At 48.0% G+C, this 25,506-nt stretch overlaps 6 protein-coding genes across 6 annotated transcripts; 3 read left to right on the plus strand and 3 right to left on the minus strand.

The window, feature by feature from the left end:
* Positions 1–5,893: 5,893 nt before the first annotated feature.
* Positions 5,894–6,783, minus strand: LHYA1_G005673 (Ureidoglycolate lyase; the record flags this gene model as incomplete). Its single annotated transcript, XM_031150617.1, has 2 exons — positions 5,894–6,068; positions 6,200–6,783. The coding sequence occupies 2 exons, from the start codon at positions 6,781–6,783 to the stop codon at positions 5,894–5,896; spliced, it is 759 nt and encodes a 252-aa protein (XP_031004658.1).
* A 3,171-nt stretch (positions 6,784–9,954) lies between these two features.
* On the plus strand, positions 9,955–11,386 carry LHYA1_G005674 (Uncharacterized protein; the record flags this gene model as incomplete). The annotated part of the gene is made up of 2 exons (XM_031150618.1): positions 9,955–10,056; positions 10,115–11,386. 2 exons carry the CDS (start codon positions 9,955–9,957, stop codon positions 11,384–11,386), a joined length of 1,374 nt encoding a protein of 457 aa, XP_031004659.1.
* A 1,708-nt stretch (positions 11,387–13,094) lies between these two features.
* On the plus strand, positions 13,095–15,212 carry YIL166C_1 (putative transporter; the record flags this gene model as incomplete). Its single annotated transcript, XM_031150619.1, has 7 exons — positions 13,095–13,490; positions 13,544–13,646; positions 13,696–13,913; positions 13,969–14,142; positions 14,195–14,301; positions 14,355–14,791; positions 14,869–15,212. 7 exons carry the CDS (start codon positions 13,095–13,097, stop codon positions 15,210–15,212), a joined length of 1,779 nt encoding a protein of 592 aa, XP_031004660.1.
* A 3,462-nt stretch (positions 15,213–18,674) lies between these two features.
* Positions 18,675–20,665, minus strand: grrA (SCF E3 ubiquitin ligase complex F-box protein grrA; the record flags this gene model as incomplete). Its single annotated transcript, XM_031150620.1, has 4 exons — positions 18,675–18,916; positions 18,974–19,085; positions 19,136–19,855; positions 19,907–20,665. 4 exons carry the CDS (start codon positions 20,663–20,665, stop codon positions 18,675–18,677), a joined length of 1,833 nt encoding a protein of 610 aa, XP_031004661.1.
* A 1,631-nt stretch (positions 20,666–22,296) lies between these two features.
* On the plus strand, positions 22,297–23,481 carry AIM18 (Altered inheritance of mitochondria protein, mitochondrial; the record flags this gene model as incomplete). The annotated part of the gene is made up of 1 exon (XM_031150621.1): positions 22,297–23,481. One exon carries the CDS (start codon positions 22,297–22,299, stop codon positions 23,479–23,481), a length of 1,185 nt encoding a protein of 394 aa, XP_031004662.1.
* Positions 23,482–23,615: 134 nt separating this feature from the next.
* On the minus strand, positions 23,616–24,035 carry GLRX (Glutaredoxin; the record flags this gene model as incomplete). Its single annotated transcript, XM_031150622.1, has 3 exons — positions 23,616–23,773; positions 23,827–23,925; positions 23,984–24,035. 3 exons carry the CDS (start codon positions 24,033–24,035, stop codon positions 23,616–23,618), a joined length of 309 nt encoding a protein of 102 aa, XP_031004653.1.
* Between the last annotated feature and the right edge of the window lie 1,471 nt (positions 24,036–25,506).

Genomic DNA, 25,506 nt, shown 5'->3' on the forward strand with positions numbered 1-25,506 from the left:
AAGAGTGGAGAAAACGATCTCTGCTTCACAGTTACGACTAGTCCTGTCCGTACCGTATCGTATCTGTTGACGGGCGGCTGAGGCTCAACAGGACCACGTTTTATTGCTTGCTTGCTTGCGTTATTGCCAAGAGAGAGAGAGAAAGAGAGCCCAAGGCGGCGGGAAACAGGAGTAACAACTGCATAGCATTAACGAGATACGATTGGATGAGCCAGATGCACGCGCCACTCGGGCTGCTTCACATGCACCCGCTGGTATCGATTCTCGTTGGAGGAGAGGCAATTGTGGTGGCGGTGGGTAATAAATGCGGTGTTCCTGATCTTCTGCCCCTGACCATGCCATCTACATGTACTGTACTATCCTGGTGCAAATGATTACGAGTACTTATTGAGTACGAGGACAGTACAGTAGTGCAGCACGTACCATGCTATACTCTGCTTATACTCCTCCTCAACTATACCTCATACCTATGCGTCGGGTCGCCGACGTCGTTAAAGAAAGGGAAAAAGAAAGGAAAGCGAGAAAATATCCCAAGTCAGGGGTCACTGTCACCGCAGGGTCTCCACGTTGGCGAAATTGGCGAGATCTGGATGCATCAAAGGGGTCCGTCCGCCGTCCCCAAAAGCATTAAAGTTACGAACAGGAACGGAACCCGTTGTCCCAGCTTTTTGGGTTCTACAGCATTTTCATATGGGTCTTGACTTCTGAGAAGTTGTGTGAGGCTTGGCAACGGATGATGGGGCGTGGGACTGATAATATACCTGAATAGTAGATGTCGTATAATAATAATTAATACAACGCATAGAGTAGGCCACTGCCACCCATAGTGAGGTATCAAATTTCTATTACTACTACTAGATTAATAGGTGTTATAACTTTGGCTGAAAAATAGACAGTTCCCTGTTTTCGTCAGCTGCACTGCACCTCGAATCATAAGGACGATACAACTGCTGTACCGTATTGTTTTGTAGCGCACCAGACCCAGAACCAGAACCGCGGATCCTCGTTACCAACATACCATATCCATGTCTGTGTCCATGTCTGTGTCTACAGCGTTGCAATTTGAATTTACATGTAACCCCGTGAGGGGGCTTGCTGATCGGTTTCAGCCTCGGGTTCGGAGGAACCCTAGAGATCAGACGAGACAAGACAAGACAAGATTTTCTCCAGCATCATCACTCAATGTTTGCCATCACTCGTACAGTACTATATGGTAATATACATGATCTGCGATACCAATCTTGAATCTCAGTCACTTTACAATTGTGATGAAATATAAATATTCCTGGCGTTGATCTATCTCTCGCTTCGAATTTCTTGGTCCGGGCTAGACCCAACCCAACAACTGCTGGGGTACTGACTCAGATATTTTATCTTCAGACGCAGGAGAAATAAGACAACCTCAACGGTCGACGGGTGTGTCTTGGATTCTACATCATCTGATACCCTCCCGGCAAACATTACCATTATTGTATAAGTCAGTTTCGCCGTTCGACGGCTTTTGGTGCAACATTCGTTCGACTTTACTACTTGAACTTTACTATTATTAAAGTATGCATATATGGCTATATGGCTATATGGTATGGCTACCTCGAAGAAAACTCGCAAGAGCATTCTATTCTAATCCCGATTCAGAAACCATCAATCTAAAACCAATGTAAGGTTAAATATCCATCTGCAGGGAACCCCTGTATATGCATGATTGATGTCGTGCTGTTCGAGGTTTACGTCGGCGAGGTGGAATGAATCCCACGTCCATATCGTCCAATAAAACGTCCCTCCATGCGCTCTGTCTGAGGACCTTGTAACAAATGGTTACTGGATTCATCATGTGAGGTATGCATGCCATGCCATGCCATCCCATCTTCCCTCCTACATGCCATGCTTCCACAGCCGGCAATACCCATTGCATTTTTGCTTTCTTTTTCTCATCTGCATACATACATAACACATTGTCCCTTTCTGCTCTAATTGTTCTATTCTAGACAAGCGGCTTCTGTGTGCATACGTGCGGGAATACTGCGGAAATACTGCGGAAGAGAACAGCAACCGTTGGGCAGCATGAGCCCGGCGATGCAATAGTCATGTCCCAGCAGCGGGCGCTCGCAGGACTGCAAGAAGGTCTTGGCCTTGGCTTGGTTTAGCATTATTTGGGCGGCTAAGAAAAGGAAATCTGGGGTTGTTATTTGGAATTGATTCCGGTTGCGAGAAGATCCTTGTTCCATGTACAATAAAGGTCTGACCTCAAGAAGGCCGGGATCTTACACCCGTGTTCGGCGGTTTTACAACGTTTAGATCTGCTGCTTGCTGCTTGGCTACTTGTCAGCATATTGCTAAATGATCTAAATAAATAACCTCCCGGGAAATTCAAGATAATTGGAAGAGTGGATGGTGCATGGTCTACTGCATTGATTGTTCTCCACCATGTAGAGCTGCCTCTTTTTCCTGTATGGACTCCGTCCCTCTTGCTCGATTCCCATCCATAAGGATCATCCTTACTCTGGTGAAGAAAGAACTTCTGATCGGCTTAGAGGAATCCCTGTCCGGGCTGAGGCTTCTTCTCCACCAGACGAGCAATAACTCGTGGCATGGACAAGGTTCTACTTGTACAGAACCCTGTGGTCATCATATCTATTGCACAATAAATGCCACCGCACTGTCATTTCCTGTTTCTCGGGACATCTGCAACTTGGCAGTGACTCTGTCCTGTTTCAAAATGCGACATGGCTGGCACTGCCAAAATTGTTTTTTTTTTCAGAGTAGAGTTCGCAGCCTCAGCTGCAAATCCCGCAAACCCCTGTACTGTAGAATTCTAGATGCGTCTCTCGAGTCTCGAGTCTCGCCCAGGTGGACGATGAAAAGATGTCCGCTCAATTATAACATACGATAGTTGTTGATAACGCATGGCAGGGTTATTGTTAATGTTAAGTGATTGGCAGTCATGAAGACTTGTTTTATGAGACCTACAGATTGAAGCTGCCCCTGGGCCAATTGACAGGAATTTCCCAATCCCGAGCAATGAGCGAATACTGCAATGCTGCATATCTTAAACGCAAGAGGGCAATGGTGCCCCTGCGGGAACACCGTTGTCCTTTGGGATACGCTATACGCGTAGTATGATTGGCCGCGTGCGTGCCGCGGATGGGAGACGACTCGGTAATCATCTACCAATCTTCATTTGGCCATTTTTAACGACATTTCTCAATCAAGGCATGACTCGCTACCGTGTGGCTTGCTGAGGAAACGGCGGCAAGGCCTAGAAGGGCGATGATGGGCTCCCAACCTTGAAGCACCCCGTCTATTGCCTACAAAGACCGGATATGTAGGTTTCTCAGCACGGATATAGGCAGATTCTCGGAAGGAGAGGATAATCGTGCGGCTGGAGATGGGGATGGGATGGTGGGGTGGGATGGAAACATGGGAATTTGAGAATAGGAAGGGGGGATCGATCGGTGGAAAATAGGCAAAAAATAGGTCGGTGCGCTCCGTACATGGACTATGAACCCTGCTCAGATTGGCGAGAGAAGATCTTATAACGGCTGCCCCCCGGGATTAACGGAAATGCTGCCCAAAAGGGTTAACGTAGATCAAGCCCTGTGGACCCCGAATTCAACGCTCAGCCAAGCCACTTGTCCAAGAGGCCGGGCCATCAGACTGTCCGCTGCCTGCTCTGCCCTGGTGTCCGCCGGAGTTGCCCCTAAAGCTTGGAACCACGCGGCGTCCGCTCGCTCCCGTCAGAGCCACAACTCAATACTTGCGTACTATAGAAGCTAAAAGTAGAGCTAACAAGAGCTACGGGCGAATGGCTACTCCGTAGCTCATGAGCATATCCGTATCTGATTCCCCATAATCCTATTTTGGACAGTAGCAACCAAGAGACAAATTCTTGATGATTGGCTCTGACTTGTCCGGATACGAGCTTTACAAGTGCCAGAAGTCCACGCAAACCTCGAGGGTCAAGAAGTGAGAATCGAGAGTCGAGACCCATGTTTATAGTATTTCATTCGCATGAGCTGAACACCCAGACCGTCAAGGCCAGAAGCCCAGTACAGTTTAGAGTATGTTTATTAGCTTGCATTTTTTGACGATTGTTGAGGCCGTTACAAACCCGTCCACCCCAATTCAGATCTTGGTTGAATCTGACCTTGGCCAGAAGTGGCCAATGCTGTCCGCCGTAGGACATTGATTATGCAATCAACTCGTAGAATCCCGCCCTGCTATAGTGCCCTGCTACTTCAATCACTCTTTGGATTGAAGTAGGTTTGCTGGAAAATCGCTCCTTTGTACAAAAGCTTGCCTGGTGGAAAGAAAGAGAATGGTGACAGAAGTATAGGCTCTAGTCTGGGGAGATGTTTGCCACAAAATTCTGTTGGCGCTTGAAAGCGGAGATATGGAGGAGCTCATAAACTTTGTAGATCGGGTTTATGACCCAGAAGGAGGGAATAGACTTTCGAAATATCGTCGCAATTGGTGCAGTGCTGCCTAGCTTGTGAAAGATGTTATTGCTGTCTCTCGATCTCCCGCCTTCCTCCGCTGTTTTGAAACTCAGGAGAAACAAAAGATACGATTCGTCTCTGCAATTTCTTTGTGATCCTCCACATAGCAGCATATTTGAGACTGATCATAGACGTGTCCATCGAATTTCTCCGGCTTGGCCAATTAATGTTTGACTTCAATATCCCCAAAGCAACCCGCAAATCATTCTTGTCTTCATTCTCTAGGAGAATGTCAAGGTCAGGCCAACGTTTGTGGCGGCGAATTGAGGATTCGTTGTTGATCGACAGTCGTCTACTTTGTGAACACTCAGTGATAGACGCTGAATGTCTTCACAAGAGCCGTCTCACTTCAACATCGTTGAAAGTATTTCTCCTCTTATCACAAGCCTGAATGATGAAGGACCTGCTTCCTCTGGAGAGTGGGGGTATTACATAAGGCAGCAGCCCCTTTCTGTACTCCCATACAATAGATGCCAACCCGTTTCTCGCATAGCTTGAACAATCGATGGGCGAAGACAGTTGCAGCCACCTTTCGAAAGTCGGTTGAATGATGTTCCCACCATTCAAAGTTTTGACGAAATGAATGGATTGGAGCTTTTGATCTGAGTATCTGCTTCGAGATGTACTCCGTATCTAGATGAGGTTAGTCAGGGGTTTTTGATACTAGGTCAGGTCAGGTTAAAAAACTTACCTGGATGAAGAGCTGGGGGAGATTTGGAGGATAATTTGGGGATTGAGTCATTGGACTGGACCTGATGCGACGGTTTCGTAGCTAGGGCGTCAATACAGCACGATGAAGTATCATCAGTTTTCACGTAGTATGTCTAGACAGCTGGATATCAGACAAAGTCCGAAATATGGGTTTTCCGATAGTGCTTGAGTGCTCTTTTTGAGTGAAAGTGTGCCGTCGGGCCATTTGAGTCTGTACAAATACTAAGATTGACTGGAGGATATGAGCCCATAATAATTCATTCACTCCTTGCTTGAAACAAGAGCTCTGCCTAGGTATCCGTTGAAACAACCCTAGGAGATATTGAAAGCAGATCCGGTAAGTGCCAACTATTCGATCGTATAACTTGTCTTTGACTTGTTCCCTGGTAGACCCAGCAGCTGTATCCGGTGCTGTCTGAGCAGATCGGATCATTATCCAGATGAACCACCATGGCAGGACGACACAAGAGGGTCACAAGAAGTAGATTGATAAAGATACGATATTGACAAAGTACAACGCAGTTTTCGATCTAAGTGCGAAGACCCGGGGGTTTTTCTTTTTCTTTTTCTGCAGAAGGGGCAGGTGTGAGCTTTCGAAAAGAGAAGCACGCTTGATGTGGGAGTTGCGGGAGAACCACAGGAACGGAAATTTGGGCGGTAGGTGACAGAATTGTGAATTGAACGTCTCAGAGCCTCCAGAGTCCCCGATTTTGATCAGAAGCAGGAACCGCCACCTGAAGTTGATCAATTCGTCCCCTCCCTATTTCCACCTCTTGGCAATCTTCAATACCAACTCCATTTGCAAACTGGACTACCACAAAAGCGATGGGGTATTTCCCTATAGCAACCATCGGGGCATGCCTGTTGAGTGTTAGCATGTGCCTTGAGTACTGATAATCGACAATAGAAAAGTGTGATGAACAACTTGTTGACGGAGATAGAAGATCATCCAAGGGGGGCAATATAACATGTGAAAGGCGATAGCTGCTTACCAAGTACCAGCTCCATACGTGACTGCTTGTGAGCCATTTGCAATGAAAGCTTTGATCCTCATGAGGTCGGGCAGACCTCTCCCTGGCAGCGGATCGCCATTGGTAGTAATAGACGGAACCGGGAAACACTCGTCTTTTGGTGAGGGTGGGAAACTTGGAGCAACAATGACAAGATATCTGCTCTGTTTGGCTTCTGCCCGCGAAAGACCCAGAGGAATAAACGTTTGGGTGGTATAAGGGTGGCGTTCTAAAATATTGACGGGAAAGAGGCCTTCGACCTGGGGCGTGTCTGAGGGAAGAAGGACCCTGGGCGCACAAACGAACATATTCATGACTGCTTTGGCGGCTTTCTTACTCGGAGTACCTGAAGCATAGAGATCTCTCATATGGGTAACATCCAAATACTTCAACGCACTCCCTTGGTTCGCTTGCACGGCATTTGGCGGCGCTTCACAGGTTTGCGAAGGAACGAGAGACGGTGCCGGATTCTCGATGACTGTTCCGAACTCTGAAAACAAGTCTTGACTCAGTGGGTGAGCCTCGAGGATGGGCTCTCGCTGAGGTGCGTCGATTTCTACTGGCATGGTGCTTGTTGGATGGCCTCCCGATCCTCCCGACTCATATGCAGTGCATCCGAAAATACAAACACAAGGTGGCAAGGCAAGGCCGGTAAAGGTAGAGGTGCAGCTCCACCTTGTCACGCCTTTAGTTGTCTCTTGTTGTTTCTCCCCGGACCGTTCGTATTTGATGTTAGCTTCTACTGCGTAATATTGTGTCGTTCTCAGAGTGGGGAGAGCTTGATAGGAATTTGGACCGGAATCACGTGGTCAACATTCACATTTATTTCACTTTTGCGTTCAATATTTCTTCACTTCGACTCGATTGTCTACTTGTATCACATTCACTTGGCTTTTTGCTGTTGCTATTGTTGTCATCGCTAGTCTCGAGGACAATAGGACGCCAACTTCATCAGACCGGCAATAGTATCAACACAATAGCATCAACAACCAGCTGTTCCTATTCGAAATGGATCATCTATTCGAAATGGCTCATATTATCACAAACATTATTGCTTATATCGGCTCTACTTCTACTTCTTCCCCCTTCCTGAATTCTTTGAGTTTGATAGTAAGCTATACACAATATCATCTGAATGCGATACTGCCCTATCTCGAGACAAGACTCCAGTTCTTCTTCACCCGAGGGCTCAATTGCCTCTAAGATGTCTTCCGCAAGAAACGTGTCCCAGGTACCATTCATCCTCCTCAATCAGCCCAACCCCCCCCCAAGGGATCCGAGATCCAATCCCAGCTGGATACCGCCGTGGCAGCGCCCAATCCCGTGAGTACTGTGTAGACCCTATTTCTGAAGTTATACCCTTGGAAGTCATACCCTTGGATAGCCCATGACCCCAATTGCCAGTACTCAATTTGCTAACTCGTTGAGTAGGCACATCATGTTGCATCATCTGGCTTTTCAACTTGCTCGTCCACCTCCGAATCCGCATAACCTTCCGCAGTGGGCACTACGTCCTAGGGGTCTCGATGCGGGGCTCCTTGACCACTTGGGTCTCGGGATCGACAAGGATTGGCAATACGTGGTTGACAAAATGATTAATGGATCAACTTCTCCTCTTTTCGATCAAACTACCACAACAGAAGATGACGAACATAATGCTTATAACCAGCTTATCCAAGATGAGAACAACGAAGAAGAGGACCTCATTGAAGACAGTCATGCTGCAGGAGATAGGTATGGGGACGGAATCATATCTCTCAACGATGAGGAACAGTCGGATGAAGACGAGGGGGATGAAGAGATATCTAAAGGATTTGAATCCGAGGACGTGTATCAACCCCAAGGATATGAATTGGAGGAATATGGTCTCGAAGCCGAGAGAAAACGAGGCGGGGCACTAAGCCCGCCTTCATCCAAAAGTCTGTCTATCTCGGGAGAAAAAAAGCTACTGGAAACGAGGGAAAAGATTTGGCCAGGTAAGACAATCGCGGCTCCATCGATTTCCTAATTCTAGCATGTTGCGGGAATCTGCAGAACACCATTGCTCAGAGAATCTCCTACGACTCCAGACTGATTACTGCGCTCCTCATAATTCATTGTAAAGCTAACTTCCTGTTCTTCACAGACATAACCAGCCAGACCCTATCGCCTCCACTTCCCAGAAATGAAGTAAAACGACCGGCAAAGGAAACTCCCAGGGATGAAGTGCTCGACGAGGTACTTTTGGCCCTGACAGATGAGATGGGAACGAGAGGAGGCCAGCGCAACAATAGAAACTCGAGATTTTTGAAAGAACAAGAACGGCTGCTTGCACAATTCCAGTCCCGAGATGCCACGCATCCGGATTCTAAAACTTCTATTCCAACATCGATAAAGAGATCACGTAGCGACGACGAATCGTTCAGACGGTCATCTCGCCCATCAAAAAGACAGAAGACCGAACTCACTGCAAGCCCCGGCCACAAGAACGAAGAGCGGACTGCTGTCTCCAAGAGATCCAGGCTTATCAACATCTCGAATTCACCCGAACTGGCTATTCAATACGTTTTCGAGGCCCCGCCAGCAAAGAGAAGGATTGCAGTCGAAGAGAACAAATTTCGAGCCAACACCGAAGACGATAACCTCGATGACTTCGTTTACAGGGACGAGCAAGCCGAAGAAACGAGCCCACCAGCTCGAAAACAGTCCATGGGACCAAGCAAGGCAACAGCTCGCGGCAAAGAAGGTACTTCACAAGGTGGCATTAAAAAGGGGAAATGGGAAGAAGATGAGGAACAAGTCTTGATTGACCTCATGATTGCGCAGCGAATGTGGGAAGTGGCGAACAATATGCCACCAAAGACATGGCTCAAGGACGTGAAGTTATATGAGAAGATATCTAGGCAACTCGGGGACATAGGAATTGCGAGATCCAGCGCTGCTTGCAAGAACCAGTGGAATCGGAGTGCCAGAGAAAAGAGCGGGTTTGATGAGCGCCCTGATAATGGCGGCACTCGTTCTTTAATATGCTCCGAGCAAAAGCCAAGAAAAGAGAAAGAGAAGTCTGGATGGGAATAAGGATGTATATATACTGAAAGGAATGATGGAGGTATGGAGCAGAGGCTGGCTGGCGGCCGTTTCATCCTCCGGTGGTGGAGCTGCAGTTTATGAAATTTAGTTTCTTTAAATCCACTCGTGCATGTTTTTTGGTGTATGCGTATAATAAGACGACGCCAGATAATGGCAATGATAATAACAATAACGAGGTGGAAGGAGATGTTCATAAGAAGTGAAAAAAGGGAAAGGAAGGGAAGTGTTTTGAATTGAGTGACAGCGAGCGGAGCCGCCTCATTCACTCTTGGCGCTAGCCCTCTTGTACGAGCGAGTACCTATCTACAAGCGCAAACTCCACCACCTTTCCTTCAACATTTATTTACAATTTTTATTCCCCCACCAAGAAAGTCCGTCCGTCGTCTTCAACTTGTAGATTTCCATCAATACCTTATAGTCGCATCTTAGTCTTGCGGAAGGATCCCTAAACTAGTCCTGAATTTGATCTTCCAATTACCGGTATCTACTTGCGACCTCACAACACGCAGCCTCGTCCTCGTCCTGGTTGCCGACTGGTCTGGAGCATACTGCGCATCACATTCTGCGGCACTGTTTCCATTATACCTTCGGCGTCGCGTTCATCGCGTCCCTACCCTCCAGTCCACCCAGTACTTGCTAGCTATTTTCTCGCCTCATCTTCAATTATAATGGCCGCCGATATGGATATAGAGATGGACATTGATATGGGTCTTGCAGAGGGGGATTTTGCCATTACGGAGATTGACATCGTCCCTGGTACCCAAACATCAGTAAGAATCCGCGACAGACCCTTCCTCACAGATCAAGATAGCTGACTTCCACTTTTAGTCATACCAGCAAGAGTCAAAGCCAATCCTGACTGCTCCGAATGATAGCAGCGACTCGAATGCCCACGAATTCACCCCAGAGAAGGTACACCTTCGCGGCCTCGACAACTTGACCACCAAAGACATTAAAGCATTTGCTGCAGAACACTTTGATGAACACAGCCCTCTGCGTGTTGAATGGATCAACGATACTTCAGCGAATCTGGTTTTCGAGTCTGTCGATATTGCAGCAGATGCTCTGAGGGCTTTAGCTGCCGTGGATATTGGAGACGTATCGCAGATCCCGGTTATGCAAGCTTTCCCAACTAAACCCTTCTCCTTACACCCGAATACCAATTTGGAGGTCCGAGCTGCCGTGGTTGGGGATCGCAAGCAGGCTGGCGCACGTGAGAGTAGCCGGTTCTATCTCATGAACCCTAAGTATGATCCTACGGAGCGACGCAAGCGTGGAGGTCAGAGAGGTGGCAACAGGTACAGAGATCGAGACGACGGCGGATATCGAAGTCGGCGTTATGACGACCGCGAGCAGCAGAATCGCCAGGATGGAGATAGACTTTCAGGTTTTGACTCAAGCTTATACGATGATGATGAAGCTGCCCTAGCTCAAAGAGCGGCAAGAGGCGGCGAAAGGCAGGATTCTTCATCCGGCGGAGAGTTTAGAGGTCCGGCTTCAGAAAGATCACGCTATCGAGGAGCAGCTGGCAAAGAGCTATTCCCTGAACGAAATGGAGATAGGGCGAGCGGCAGATTGAGAGACCGCAGTGCCTCCCCTATGAACGAGGATCGCGCCGAGACACCAAGACGGAGAAGGCGGGACTCCGCAGCTTCTGCCAACAGACTAAAGGCACAGATGCTAAAAAACCAGTTGAGAGAGGCTAGCGTATCGAAAGAACTGTTCCCACAGAAAGTTGGCATCAACCATCGCCGTTCTGATGCATTCGATGCTGCGGACGAAACGGCCGACTTATTCTCCGGCAAGATGGCAGTGCCTTTCACTGATGGGAGCGGAGACAACCGTCACGAGAAAGTTGATTTGCTAGCTCCTAGGATATCCAGAAAGAATTGGGACAACGACACCGGCTTTACCATTCGAGGCGCTGCAAAAGCCGTCCAGGTTCAGAAGGGCTTCAATATCAAAGGGGCTGCATCCGGCGGCCAGGTTAAGGAGCTATTCCCTTCGCATTTCGGGGACAATTCAGGAAAGGAGCTGTTCTCGGAGAACTTGGAAGGCAGAGGGAGACGGAGACAAAAGGCCGAAGATTTGTTCTCCTGAATGGGTTGCGAAGTGGGAAGTATGGCTTCCAAACGGACGGTTGGAATCTGCAACATTAAATCCTTCTCTCCAGAAAGTTGGAGGAGTGTTTGTGGAAGGGCGGGTTGCCCGTCTTGGACGGTTCATGAAAGGCAACATACGGGGATGGCTTATCTGGGTATTTACCAGGTCCTGGGCTAGGAAGTCCTCAGGAAGAAGTCTTTAACACGTTCGTATAAAAGTCTGGGTGTTTCATAGCATTGAGAACCGCACTGAATCAGACTCAGAACCTCATCTCAAGATAAGATAGCCTCTTTTCAAACCTATCGCTGCGTTTACATACATTATCTTAAAAGTCACAGATACATCATATCTTATTTAACATGGCCTCACTGTGCAGTTCGAAGAGGGAGAGTTACCATTTCAATTATAATGGTTTGATAGTTCGGCTCCCCCTGCGAGTACTCGAAAGGGAAATCGCAGAGAGCGGTTTCCCCCCTCTCCCTCACGGTATCTGTATTATTAGCACCCCCTCTACCCGCCACACCGCTGCGCTCCTTCTTCTCTGTTCCGTGCTCCATATCAACGTCGATGGGAATACATAGGAAGAGAGGGTTGAGAGTGTATTGTTTCCATGAAATCAAACTCTCAATTGTGCACTAACGCCGTGGTACAAAGTCGGCATTCGAGATAGCTTGGCTTTCGAAGTCAGGAATTACGGATTAATCGAATGGAATCGACTGGCCCCACAAACCTGCTCAATCAATCTTCACAAATGACCACTTCGCCTGGACTTTACACGTGGGGGTGGGGTTTTGTGTTTGGGGAATGGAATGGTGATGAAGAAGGGAGGAGGGGAGGGATGGGATGGGATGTTGTGCAATGTTGAACGGAAATGGCGTTTGATAATCACGTGCCCACACCATATCGGACCGGCATCTGGTTATCGTCCTGTACTGCACTGTAGCACATCATTCTGGTGATTCGTACAGTCAGTTTACGTCATGGAAGATGTTCCTCTACCTTACCTTACCTTGTGTCCTGAGTGTCGCTGCTCGAATCATGTCTCCTGCAAAAGCCTCGAGCGCTATTGCTCGTACATGAATATCGTCTGGCGCGCGGGTGTCTGAGTAGGTAATTATAAAGCTCTGGGCTTGAGAGTGATAAGTGTTCCTGATGTAACGTGTTTTTGTACTGCATGTGGTTGTGCATTTACTCGATGAAGAGGACCATCTCGCGTGTTGGACATGTCGACTTTACCAGAGAACCTCGCGTCATTTCCTTGGCTTCACATTGCGAGATAAGGTGGTTCCCCCCCCCCCCAAGAATCGCAGCTTCTTGCCCATGCAAACATGGCCGGTTTCCCCCTTCCTGCCCCGTTCGGCATGCAGCCCAGAGGGTCTAGTATTCCGATGTAGTCCATATTTCCGCCACATATATCCAAGTACTTGGACTTCCTGTACTGTACTGCACCGGACATACAGTGGCAATGTTGATGAAATATCAGGTGCGTATCACGAATCTCTTGGAATTGCTAGCAAATAACCCCATCTTGCAATCACAATGCCAGTCCCGAGGCTGTGGTTGCGGGTCTGAAGGCTTGGTCTTTCGTATGCGTTTCCTACAAGTAGCCCTAGAGCCCATCTAGTGTTACCCAGAAGCAGAGAGCCGACGATTGAGCAAATCAGCCTGAACATTGACGTGGTGTACTGTAATTGTAATTGCAATCATGTCTACAGTCCTCGCTAAAGACATCGACCTGCACGCCCCCGTTGGCGATGTCCTCCTCAGAGGAACCCCTTCAGAGGGCTCTTCTTCGAACGGATCCTCTGATGATCTGAGCGACGTGACTAAAACCCCCAAAGTCAAGACAACCGCGACAGGCTACGAGACGGCGTCACCGCTTGGAGCCCCCTCCGCAGAAAAGAGATTCTGGTGGCAGCGTAACAAGACCTACGACCCGAATGCTATTGCCACTCAACCATCAGTATTCGATGACCCGGACACCGCGAAACAGTATCAACCTCCAGCAGACTGGGAGAATATCGGCCGGTTCGATCCGTTGGCACGATGGACCTGGGGAGAGGAGCACAAGTTGATCAGGAAGATCGACTTCAAGATTATGGTTCGGCAATCTTCGTATCTATCACTTAATCTGCGTGACACTGATTAGTACAGATCTGGGCTTGCGTTATGTTTATGGCTCTTGAACTTGATCGTGCAAATATCAACCAAGCGGTCACAGACAACTTTCTCAAAGACCTACACATGAATACAAATGGTACTCCTACCCCGCCATTCAGAATTCCCGGGTAACTAACAGTCTTTAGATTACAATCTTGGAAACACTGTATTCAAGTTATCATTCTTATGCGCAGAACTTCCATCCCAGCTTGTATCAAAATGGATGGGTCCAGATCGGTGGATCCCCACTCAAATGATGTTATGGTCAATCGTCGCTACTTGCCAATTCTGGCTGAGTGGCCGCCGAAGTTTCTTGGTCTGCAGAGCCTTGCTAGGTATAATTCAGGGCGGCTTTATTCCAGATGTGAGTTGTCCTCAAGTTCCAACATATTTACAATGGCTAATGCGCACGTTATTAGATCATCCTATATCTATCTTATTTTTACAAACATCATGAACTTTCACTGCGGCTGGGGTTTTTCTGGACAGCCATGTCGATAGCCGATGTCGTCGCAGCATTTTTAGCTTTCGGCATACTTCATCTTAGGGGTGTGCATGGTCATGCGGGGTGGCGATGGCTTTTTTTGATCGAGGTACGTCTCCATTCAACGCTTCTCTATGTTCGATTAATAACAAGTCATGTAGGGGCTCTTCACACTCGTGGTCGGTGCTACTGCTTTCGTTCTTATGCCGCCCAGTCCTACACAAACAGCGAGCAGATTGCGAGGCAAGAAAGGCTGGTTCACCGCAAGGTATGTCTGTCTGGTACAGAACAGCTCAAACTCAGCACTTACGATTGCCACAGAGAAGAAACTATCATAATCAATAGGGTGATCCGAGAAGACCCTACAAAATCTGGAATGCACAACAGACAACCCATTACTCCAAAGCTCCTCTGGAAAAGCATGTGCGATTTTGACCTATGGCCGCTTTACATCATCGGTCTCACTTTTCAGATTCCCGAGACTACTCCAAATCAGTATCTCACTCTCACACTCAAGGGTCTTGGATTCGGTACCTTCAAGACGAACCTGCTTGTGATTCCGTCTACAGTGTTCCATATGATTACTATGATGGCTTTAACCTATGCGGCTGAGATATGGGGCGAACTGACCCTCACATCCATGCTAGGGCAAGTCTGGGCGCTCCCATTCCTGACATTCATCTACGCCAAAGACATCACCAGAATCAACAAATGGACCGCTTTCAGCATCATGAGTTTGCTTCTGAGTTACCCATCTGGTAAGTATTCATAGCATTTATATCCACCCAACCAGCTCTATAGAAGTGCCTGCTAACCAAACCGCCCCGCCCCGCAGCCCATCCAATCCAAGTAGCCTGGAACTCGCGCAACTCCAACGCAGTGCGCTCGCGCACGGTCTCGGCCGCACTGTATAACATGTTCGTGCAAGCCTCTGGCATCATCGCATCCAACATCTACCGCGCAGATGACAAGCCCCGCTACAAGCGCGGGAACCGTGCTCTGCTGTCCCTATGCATCATGAATATCGGTCTCTACATCTTGACCAAGATCTACTATGTCTGGAGGAATAAGACGAGAGCGGCCAAATGGGATGTGATGACCGAGGAAGAGAGGGTGCACTACCTGGCCACGACTATGGATGAGGGCAATAAGAGGTTGGATTTCAGGTTCGCGCATTAGAGCGCGCAACTACGGTATTCATTTTCATGACATGTGAACGAGGCTGAAAGGCTATATATACATAAATATCGTGGAACGAGTCTCGGTATATTTAAAATCAAAAATCCTAGAGGATCATCAGAGGGATTCAAACCTGGACAATCTTTCTTCCAAGCCGAAACAATCGCTGAAGATAGCTTCCTGCTCACGTGATGCAATCAATCATTCCCCTTTTCACAAGCTGGTCTGGTGCAAGCAAGCGAGCCTTTCTTTCTTTCTTCTGGTAAGCTAAACCACCACTACCTATTTACCCAGTCCTCACTAGGTACCACAAAAAACACGAACCATAACACTAAACCACCTACCTGCTTGCACTTTGTAAGATTACCTGATAATTTGCTATAAAGACAAACCAAAAAGAATTTGCACACTTCTATTTAGTGTAACTAGTGACCTAGCCTAGCGCCTTCTATAAAAGAGTCCCTCCCCCCCTTTCCCCCTAGAAACAGAGTTCCGCGTTAGACCCCTGCGATATCCTCCGAGGACCAAGTGCAAGCAAGTTACGATGAAAAAACTCTCCTGCAAGTTTGGCGCTGGAGAGAGAGAGAGAGAAGATAGATAGTAGAGCAGCACGCACGCACAACTTACAGTACCTCTCGTGATACGATAGTGGAAACGGAGGAGAGACAAACAACGAGAATACACTTGCACCTAGCTAGACACACTCATTACCCTCCCACGATCCCCTTCGTCGTCCCACTTTGTATCATTCATTCATGAATGGAGTTCCTGAAATCCCACGATGCTTCTTGCGGCTTCGCCAGACTTTTCTTTTCTTTGTCCCACTCGAGACCAGCAGGCCAGAAATATCTGTGTCGCAGATACTCTTCCTCGAGCAGAAAGCCCGGTAGCTGGATACGGTGTGGTGTGATGGTATCGATTCGAGGGATTTGAGTTGTTGGACTTTCGATTGAGATCCCGACTGCCAAGTGGCTCTAGACAGTTGATTGCATAAAAAAAAAAAAAAAAAAAACACGGTAAACTGCCTGCCTTATCGTCTCTGCCTATAGAGCCTCTTCCATGTCTAAACGTGTGCGTTTGTGCACGAGGGAGCGTCTACAAAGACACAGCCGTCTCTTCTCCAGAAACAGAATCCGAAAATTCACAGCCCAAGTCTTTAACGGCTTCATACCACGACCGTGTTCCGCAACACTGCCAAAGAACATCTTGCCCATATACATTTCCCTGAAACCTTCGCATAGCGCCGCGCCGCAATCAGAAACCAGAAGAGGGCGCGAAGCACTAGAGGAAAAAGGAGGCATTTTAGACCATGCCATGCCATGTCCCAAAGCCTAGAGGAATGGAAGGCAGTGCCGATAGAAAACCGAAAATAAAAAACCACGTACGCGACCACCTACCAACGCTCCTGTGAGACCATTTCAGACCGACCGACGCTCCCAAGAGAATAAGGAAAAAGAACCTCAGACTCGAAGGGCTTCTGAACGGAAATACAAGGTCTCAAAGTCACTGACATGCCTGACGACTTTCACAAAGGAGCAAGAGAACACGAAAAGTATCTATCTACATCAGAACCATCTATCACCACGACCCTCTAACCCGAAGAATACAATACAATACAGCTTCGGAAGAAAAAGGCACTCACTCTCGCCAATTCCAAATCCCAGCCCCATTCAGCCGGAAAGCAAGAACGTAGAAAAAGAAAGAAAAAGAGTCCCTCTCAGCCTCACAATCATCAAGGCATAACGGCGCAAAAGAAGAGTCCGACGAGTCTGGTTTTATACTTTATACTAAGACCCCCCCCAAGCCCCCATCTCTAGAGACGCAATGGAGAAGAACTCAACTCAAAGCCCACCCACCGCAAGGAAAAGAAAACCAAGAATCCTATGCAAGAGTGGTAGGACTCCAACACCAGCGACCCTTTCATTCCAACGACGCCCCTCCCTCAATTTCAGATTCCCACCCGATCGTCGATAGCCCTAGCGACCAAAAAGCCGGCCCCAAAACCCAGGAACCCCAAGGAGCCGAGCCCACGCGACCGACCCTACAGCAGAAGAGGTTCTAAAGAACGAAAAGCACGAGGAGAGCCGCAGGAGCAAAGGCGCGGTAACAAGAGAGAGAGAGAGCGCGACAAGAGCGACAACGCGCACAAGCCAGAGCGCAGGAACAAGAAGACGACGACGACGCGGAGCGCAACGCAGGCGCAGGCGCTCAGAATGGGTACGGATTGAAGAGTGAGCGCGATGACCGCGCCCAGCTGCATCTCCAGCCCAGCACCAGAACGCGCATTGGCATACAGCCGCGCAGGACTTCCTAGACGACGACGACGACACAGGCACCCTGCCCTTCCCGACGCCCTTCACGCTCGGCTGTGCGAGAGTAGACGCGTGCGTGCGTGCGTGCGGGGTGACAAGTTCAACGTGTGCCAGGACGATGTAGAGCGTGATTTAAAACAGGTCGTGACTGGTGATTACGGCGATGCGTATTTGAAGAGGGAGAGGGGGAGGTTGAGGTGGCATCCGGATCGGTTCTCGGCGACGGGGTGATGTGCACGTGGAGCTGTTTCCGAAGATTCAGAGGCTTATTGAAGGTCCGAGGATGCTGAGACGAGCGTGAAGTTGTAGTATTCTGGTTCGCAGGCCTAGGAAAGGACTAGATTATATAAACATGCAGATTTGTCAATGATACTCTGTAAAGAACGGTGTAAAAGGTACCTACGTATGCAACTTTTTCATACTTGTTTCCAGTCATATAATCAGAACGTTCGCGGAGACGGCAAATAAAAAGGGTGACAGAGAACTTCTCTTGTGGGATTCATCCATGTCGACGATGAAAAATCCGCTATGAATGAAGACATCTTGAATAGACAATTATTTACTACATACCCCACATTCCATACATATACTTGGTGTCTTGGCTGGTCCAGTTCTAACCAGAACTGCACAAATACTGTACTCACTTAAGCATCAAGAATGGATATGGAGATGTACCGCGAAGTATGAATCCCACGACGCGCACCACTCGAGAACTCACAAACACCAACTTAAAAGAGGATCAAAAGCAGCACTTGCCCAAGGATTCATTCAAAATTATATCACATTCAAACAAAGCTGATGCCAACCAAGTTTGAAAAACAAATAATCGAGGTCTTATCGTCGTACTACTTCATGAGCTCCCATATACTCGGCTCTCCTCTCCGAACGCCTTCTCTCAAGCAAGAAACCCGGGCTGTGAAGCACGCCATGTGATACCCTGCGCTATAACCCCCTAACCGCAGATAGGCCGTAATCAATCATCACTGCGAGTGGCGCACCTAAGAAATATCTGGCAACACTGCAGGCCATCCTTGAAAGTGCATTCAAGGGTATGTTTCCGTCAAAAATAAGTCCTACACAGGTGTAAAACAGCTAGCTGACTTCTAGATTATAATCTCGCTATGGGTTGCCGATCGGTTGCGGGGCCACTTCAAGTGGCCATGCCTCCGAATGGCCCGGTGTTGTCGCCATCTTCCAATTCCTCGTCTCCATCTGCATCGCCATCTTCTTCGTCTGCGGCATTCAGAGCTGCGGCACCCATCATACCCGTCATTGTTTGGTCGTCATCCATATCTCCCAGAGCGTTTGGAATGCTATTCAGGTGGCGACGCAACCCGGTCACACCAACGCCAGAGAATACACAGAATACGTTCCGCTGGTGTTCGGTAAATTCTACACATTGGAGTTAGTACAGCGCAATATAACAGCAGTCAAATGGAGGATATATACCTGCAGGGGCTTCGCGGCAGTAGGGTTCTAAATCAGGGCGAAGGAAGGCCACCACACCAGTCAAACTCAGATGTGTGAGCTTCAGGCAGTTATTGAGGAGTATGACAATGCTCTAGAGAGAATTGATTAGCTTCCATCTGGTTGAGGAGTAGGTTCTCTTACATCGAGAGTCAAGTTTGTGCAGTAACTGAGATGTACTCGCTCCAGACTACTGACAGGGTGGTGTGGAAAGCGATCACCAGGTCTGACGTTCTGGTCATGGGCTCGCGCACGGCTCTGTGCTAAAGCATACACACTAGCATCGGTGATTTGAGAGCATTTGACAAGTCCAATACGGCGAAGTTTTGGCAGAGATGCCAGTTTGGTGACAGAGCGATCAGTGAGATGGGTACAGCATCCCAAATCGATATACCGGATCCTATTGCAGGACGCAACCAGCTTGATGACAGCATCATCGGTGATTTGGCCACAGTGTCCAAGGTGAAGATAATGAAGGTTCTTGCCAAGCTTGCTGATAGCATTAACAGCAACGTCTGTAAGGTTTTTGCACTTTGCAAAAACCAAATTTCTCAACCGGGGGGCAACATCAATGATCATCTCGATAGCCCTGTCCGTAAGGCGCGAACAGCTCGTGAGGTCCAATATCCGCAGGTGTTCGTATGTCTGATGAAGGGGGAGATTGAGGAAGGCAGCATCAGTAATCAAATCGCAATTTGCAAGACGAAGCTCCCGTAATGTCAAGCCGTTGACGAGCAATTCAGTCACCGGCTGATCCCTGATCATTTGGCACTGATGTAAGTCGATCTCGAGTATGTTGCGGCAGTTTTTGGCAAAGGCGAGGATTGAGGAGTCATCAAGCTGTTTGCAATTGTTGAGTTTGAGCTGAATATAGTCAGTATACTGGCGGTAGCAGGTGTTGGTGATGTAGCTTACCCTCTTGATGTACCTGCAGTTCTCAGCAACAGCTATCATAGCCTCGTTCGAGATATTTTCACAGCTCGAAATGTTGAGACCTTGCAGCCGCGGGCAATTTTCTGCTAGAACAATCATCGAAGCGGCTGTGATTTGTTTATCCCCAGATATATCTAAAGCAAGCAAATGACTGCTGTCTGTCAGGAGGCCAATAAGCCCAGAGTCCGTAATGCCTTTGCAGCTTGTCAAAGTCAGACGCTCAATCCTTGTACAAACAGAAAGAGGGATAACGCTGCCATCATTGACAGTGTCTGCCAGAGTCGCCAGATTAAGCCGCTTTATGAAGTCTCGGTAGGCGAAGTAAGGGTTCGGGCTAGAAAGGGTTCTGCAAATAAAGCCGTGCTTGTTCCAGTTCGTACATGCTGGGCGGTGCCAGAGTAGATCAACGCTATTTCGTGCCCAGGCTTTGGAAACGGACATACAGTTCAGCAGATCTAATGGGGCGCTGAGTTTGGAGAGTATGCTAATAAGGACTTCGGGTGGTAATCTATTCGCGGGGGGTTCGCAGACTTCTCTCGAAACGGCCATATCCTGGAAGGTGGGCACACCGATTGATGACTGGGAATCGTTGTTGCCAGTGTAGAAGTCGGACTCTTCATAGTCCTGACGAGCCGGAGAATTGCTCGACGACGATTGTGAGTCTCCCTCTGGGTCCGGACTGGCGCGATAAGGCGCGTTAGCAGTACTGATGGCGGCCATTCTTGGAACTAGGCCCCTCATGGCGGTTCAACGCAAAGATATCTGGGGGGGTAGCAGTAGCCAGGCGAGTTTGATCACTCTGTGAGAGGAAGATGTGTTGGATGCGGTAGGTGCGTTCTTCGTAACTGCTAGGAAACCACGACTCTGAGGGGGAATACTGCGTGGGTCAGCCTCGCGCTAGGAAAGGTCCGCAGATCCCATTCAAGGAGATTTCGGGACCGGGTGTTGGTAAGGAATGATGTCTCCGGGCTTGCGTAAATAGAATGGCATCAGGGTGGTAAAGATGTGATTGCGGATGGGGGGCGTGTATTGCTTGGTGATCATGAAGATGGATGTTTGAGCTGGCTGTGCCATGCGCTCAATGAGCAAGGATCCGTTGTTGGGTCGCTTAAGTAGGTTAGTCCTGATCTGAAGTATTTCCCACTCCACGTGATTATTATGTTATAAGTTGATAAGAGACTGTCTTGATGTTATTGGAATCATGTATTGAGTGACTGGTTGTGTTTTTGAATCTAAAGTCACAATACTGCACTGTATCTGATATCTCGCTGCGACCGGGGAATTTCGGGGTCTCACACCACTCTGGAGGACTCTACGTCGTATAATACTGAGTGATTTGTAATAAGCATATACAGTTTCTACTCGGATTTCATTGTATAAAGGGCCGGCAAAAATATAAAGCCATCAAGGTATATACCATTCCAAGTCCTCACTAATACCAACAGCCATGGTCGACACCAAGCCAATCTAAAGCACAAGTAGTAATAAAACGCGCTGACTATTTTAGCAAATTATGTAATAAACCATTTTTTATATTTAGGTCTCACTCGTCAAAGCCAACAATCCAGCCGATTTCTGGATAGGATTTATTGCGGGAATCATAAAAGACTTCATTATTGCAGTACGAACTGTGTCATAAATTGACATTGTTCAAATTTCACTTAATGACTGAAGGTGCTTGGGATACGGCTGGCGTGTTTATACTGTACCAGATCATATATTTATACTTCGTAGACTAGCATGCGTGCCAGCTTTGGCAGATTCGTAATAAGCGTCTGAGGGCGGTTTGTCTCCTGGGCCTCTTCAATTATGTGATTTCGGCTTGTGTGCTCGGGAACTCCTCATTTTGCGTATTACTTTAGTGGTGTTGGAGTTTATAGAATTGTGTGTGATGAGAATGAGTGACTGCTGTAATGTGTGGAAGAGTAGCATGTATATAGATCATAACAACATCTTGGCGAATAGCGTTAAGAGTGAACTACTTGACGGAAAATGGAGAAAGACAAGCTAACTTAGGAATCAGACTACTTGCCTTGCCTATGAGCGACTTCTTGATAGACTTTCTTGAATCAATGAAGCATTGCCGCAGCTTATTGAAGTCATGTTGAGAGAATCTTTAGAGCATCGACTTCGCACTGTGCTGTGTGATATTGAGAAGAGTAATCCTAAGGTCCAAGCTACATTTAGGGTTCTAAAATATTTTGACGCATTAAGGGTGCACGACAAGACATTTAGCTAGCAGATGTCGTTCCAAGCTCGGCAGGCTTCCCCAGATTTTGTGATCCGACATTGACATCAGCCCACCATCCAGTTCTTGGCCTTGGAGCTTCGTTCTTAAATTCGATCCGGAGACAGAACTACACAAACCAAAAATGCCTCTCCATACACCCTCAGCGCGCGTACTACGCCTCCTTCCTCGACGTCTCATAAAACCGCATTCACTCCGACCCGGATCTCAATTCTCCATCCCATGCCGCACCTTGGCCTCCAAACCGCCTCCAAACAAAAACGAATATGAACGGCTCGATCCTATTTCTATGCACAGACTCGAACATGAGCGCCGAGAGTACTACAAGCGACGGTCATACTACTCGGGTGCGGGTTTCGTCCTGGGCATGATTGCGATATGGTTCACTGCCACTTCCATCGAACTCCCTCCTTCGAACAAACCGGCGCAGGCTGATTCAGGAAGACGGCCTGATGATCCCATGGTAGTGTTGGGTCGGGAGCGAAAGATTGTCATACAGAAGTTGGGCGAGGAGCCGGAGGAAGTGCCAGACGTTGTTGCGACTGGTACCAGCACCGTGCCCACGTTCCCCAGGGTATTGGATTTCTACGACGACGAGAGAGAGGGCGTGGATAACGGCATTGGGCCCGGGCAGAACGATGATCGGTTGGTCGAGTACCAATTGATGGGATTGGGTATCCGGACGGTCAGCTTCTTGGGCATCCAAGTATATGTTGTTGGAATGTATGTTGCGACCGACGACATTGCGGCCTTGCAAGAAGCTCTCATCAAGAAGATCGCCCCTTCGGCTTCGACCCTCGTTGCAGGCGAAAAGGACGAGCTAAAGGCGAAGCTTTATGACCCCCAAGCGAGCGTGGAAATTTGGAGTGATGTGCTGAAGAAGAGTGGCGCGAAGACTTTGGTCAGGATTGTACCAACGCGGAATACGGACTTCCATCATTTAAGAGATGCATGGGTTAGATCCCTGACTGCCAGAGCGCAGGCTGACAAGGAGGAATTTGGGGATGAGCAGTTCGGCGCTTCCCTCAGTGAATTCAAGATGTTGTTCAATAGAGGCAGCGTCCCCAAGGGAAAGGAGCTGTTGCTAAGCCGAGACAAGGAGGGAAAGTTCGCCGCATGGTATGATGACGGGAAGAACGGGGCTCAAAGACTGGGACAGGTTCTTGATGAGAGGATATCAAGAGGTCTATGGTTGAACTACCTTGGCGGCAAAACCGTTGCTAGTGAAGGGGCTCGGAAATCTATCATCGATGGGGTTATGCAGTTTGTCGAGCGTCCAGTGGGAACCGTGGCAACTCAAGTTGTATGATATTTGTACTTTATTAAAATCACCCAAAGCCCGCTTATTTGTATCAAATCCGAATTGATTCGTGAAGTATCATTATCTCAGTAATTGTCTAGTTCAAACCCCCCCCTTCAAGTCTTGTTCCCCTCTTCCGTGCTTTACACAGCACCAGCCTCCTTCAACAGCGTGGGCAGCTTACCCTTGATGGCCTGGAGATCCGAGTTGCCACCAATGTGCTTCTTGTTGATATAGATGTTGGGAACGGAGGTCTGGCCATTGATATCCTTCAACGCAGCTTGGAGATCAGAGCCATCATCTATCAAGCGCATTAGCATCTATCTCACTCCTATCCGGACGGGTGTTACATACCAACTTGATCAAGTTCAATAGTGTAGTAGTTTGCGCCAAGGTCGCTCAAGAGAGTCTTGGTGGCCTTGCAATACGGGCAGTAAGATTTGCTGAAGACGGCTAGAGATAGATGTGTTAGCGACTTGTCCAGGGAGGCTGGAATGTTACAGCTACATACCGACAGCATTCTCATCAATGATGTTTTGGGCTTTGGTCTTGGCGGCAGACATATTGATGGGGCTGACGGACGACGAGAAGAATCTGCGTAGGAACGAAATGATGGGCAACGATTGTGTAGGTGGCTGGGAGAAGGCGAAGGAAGGGTGGTGTTTTATAATGTTGATATTGGAGTCGTGATGTTTGGAAATTTGGAATGATTAGGAATCGTGGTCAAACAGTCTTATTGCGGACCCTCAAATGACGCAATACAGGGCCGAGAATCTGTAAAAGGCCACAGAGGAGACTAATAAGGTCAGGTGGCGGCGGGGTAGATGTGTAAGCTTGTGCATGGCGATAAGATCTCGAACGCGGGCGCGGGACGTCGACGGCTATATCACGATCGATAAACATACCGTACCGTACTTGTACCTTATAAGTAACCTAGGCACCTACTCTCAAAAGGCATTCCATTGACATTTCTCTGATTGTTTGCCGTAGACTAGATATTGTAAGTAATGCCTGCGGAATCCCGTCGGGAAATAGCGAGATGATGATTGGAAGAATGACCAAAGTATCTTTTATCTTCGTATGCCCTTTCAATTGCTTTCTCATTGTATAATCTATCTAGGCACGTCTACTCGTAAACTGATTGAGCCTCGGATATCTTCTACTCCGCTTCAATCGATAAAACGTTATTATAACCGCCAATATGATATCCACTCAGTACTTCTGGCACATACCCGTGGGAAAGCGTATACGGTTATTCCGAATTTCCTGGAATGGCAATTTTCCTACGAGGCAGGTTCGTACATTCGTATGCTTCTGCTCTGGCAGAACACTCATTAGATCCCACCTTGCCTACCCCCTTGTGAAATCGCGAACCGGTCCTCACTGTGGACGCGAGAGACAAATCTACATGCCAATTATAAGGGACCACAAACAGCATCTTACGAGCGTAGATTACTCCGCATACCACAACGAGAAAATAAAGAATAGTTTAAGAAAAAAGGGATAAAGGCAAATTATCGGTCGTCGCCACGCCGGATTGGTCACACATCTGGAAGATCCCAAAACATGTTCCATCTCAGAGATGATGTCCAAAGCCTGTAGAAAGAGCCTCCGATTCTAGATGACCAAGGCTGCTGGCGACTAATGGTCCACCAAGTCGAGGTTTCGTGCGAAATCGGAAGTACAAATGGCTAAACGAACGAAAACGGGTTGTTTATATAAGCATTGAAGAGTGCAAGAAGTTTACAAGAAGTAGAAGAGCGCAAAGCCATAGTCCGGCTGGAGAAGATCTAGCAGAAAACATTCCTGTGCCGGGAAGAGTTCGTCTTCTTTTGTCTACGGGACGGTTAGGGCTAGGTACCTAGGCTTTAACCTTTTAGCCCCTTCTTAGCTCCTGATGACTAAGCAAAGCCCTACTCCAGAGTCGACCCAAGATCGTAGTCAGCATCTGGAATATTGAATAGCCAACAAAAGTCCAGATCATTCCGGCTGTGCATAACATATAGAGGTTTCATACTTCAAGACGATTTTATT

This window comes from Lachnellula hyalina (genome assembly GCF_007821495.1).
Source record: "Lachnellula hyalina strain CBS 185.66 chromosome Unknown contig00083, whole genome shotgun sequence".
NCBI classification, from domain to species: domain Eukaryota; kingdom Fungi; phylum Ascomycota; class Leotiomycetes; order Helotiales; family Lachnaceae; genus Lachnellula; species Lachnellula hyalina.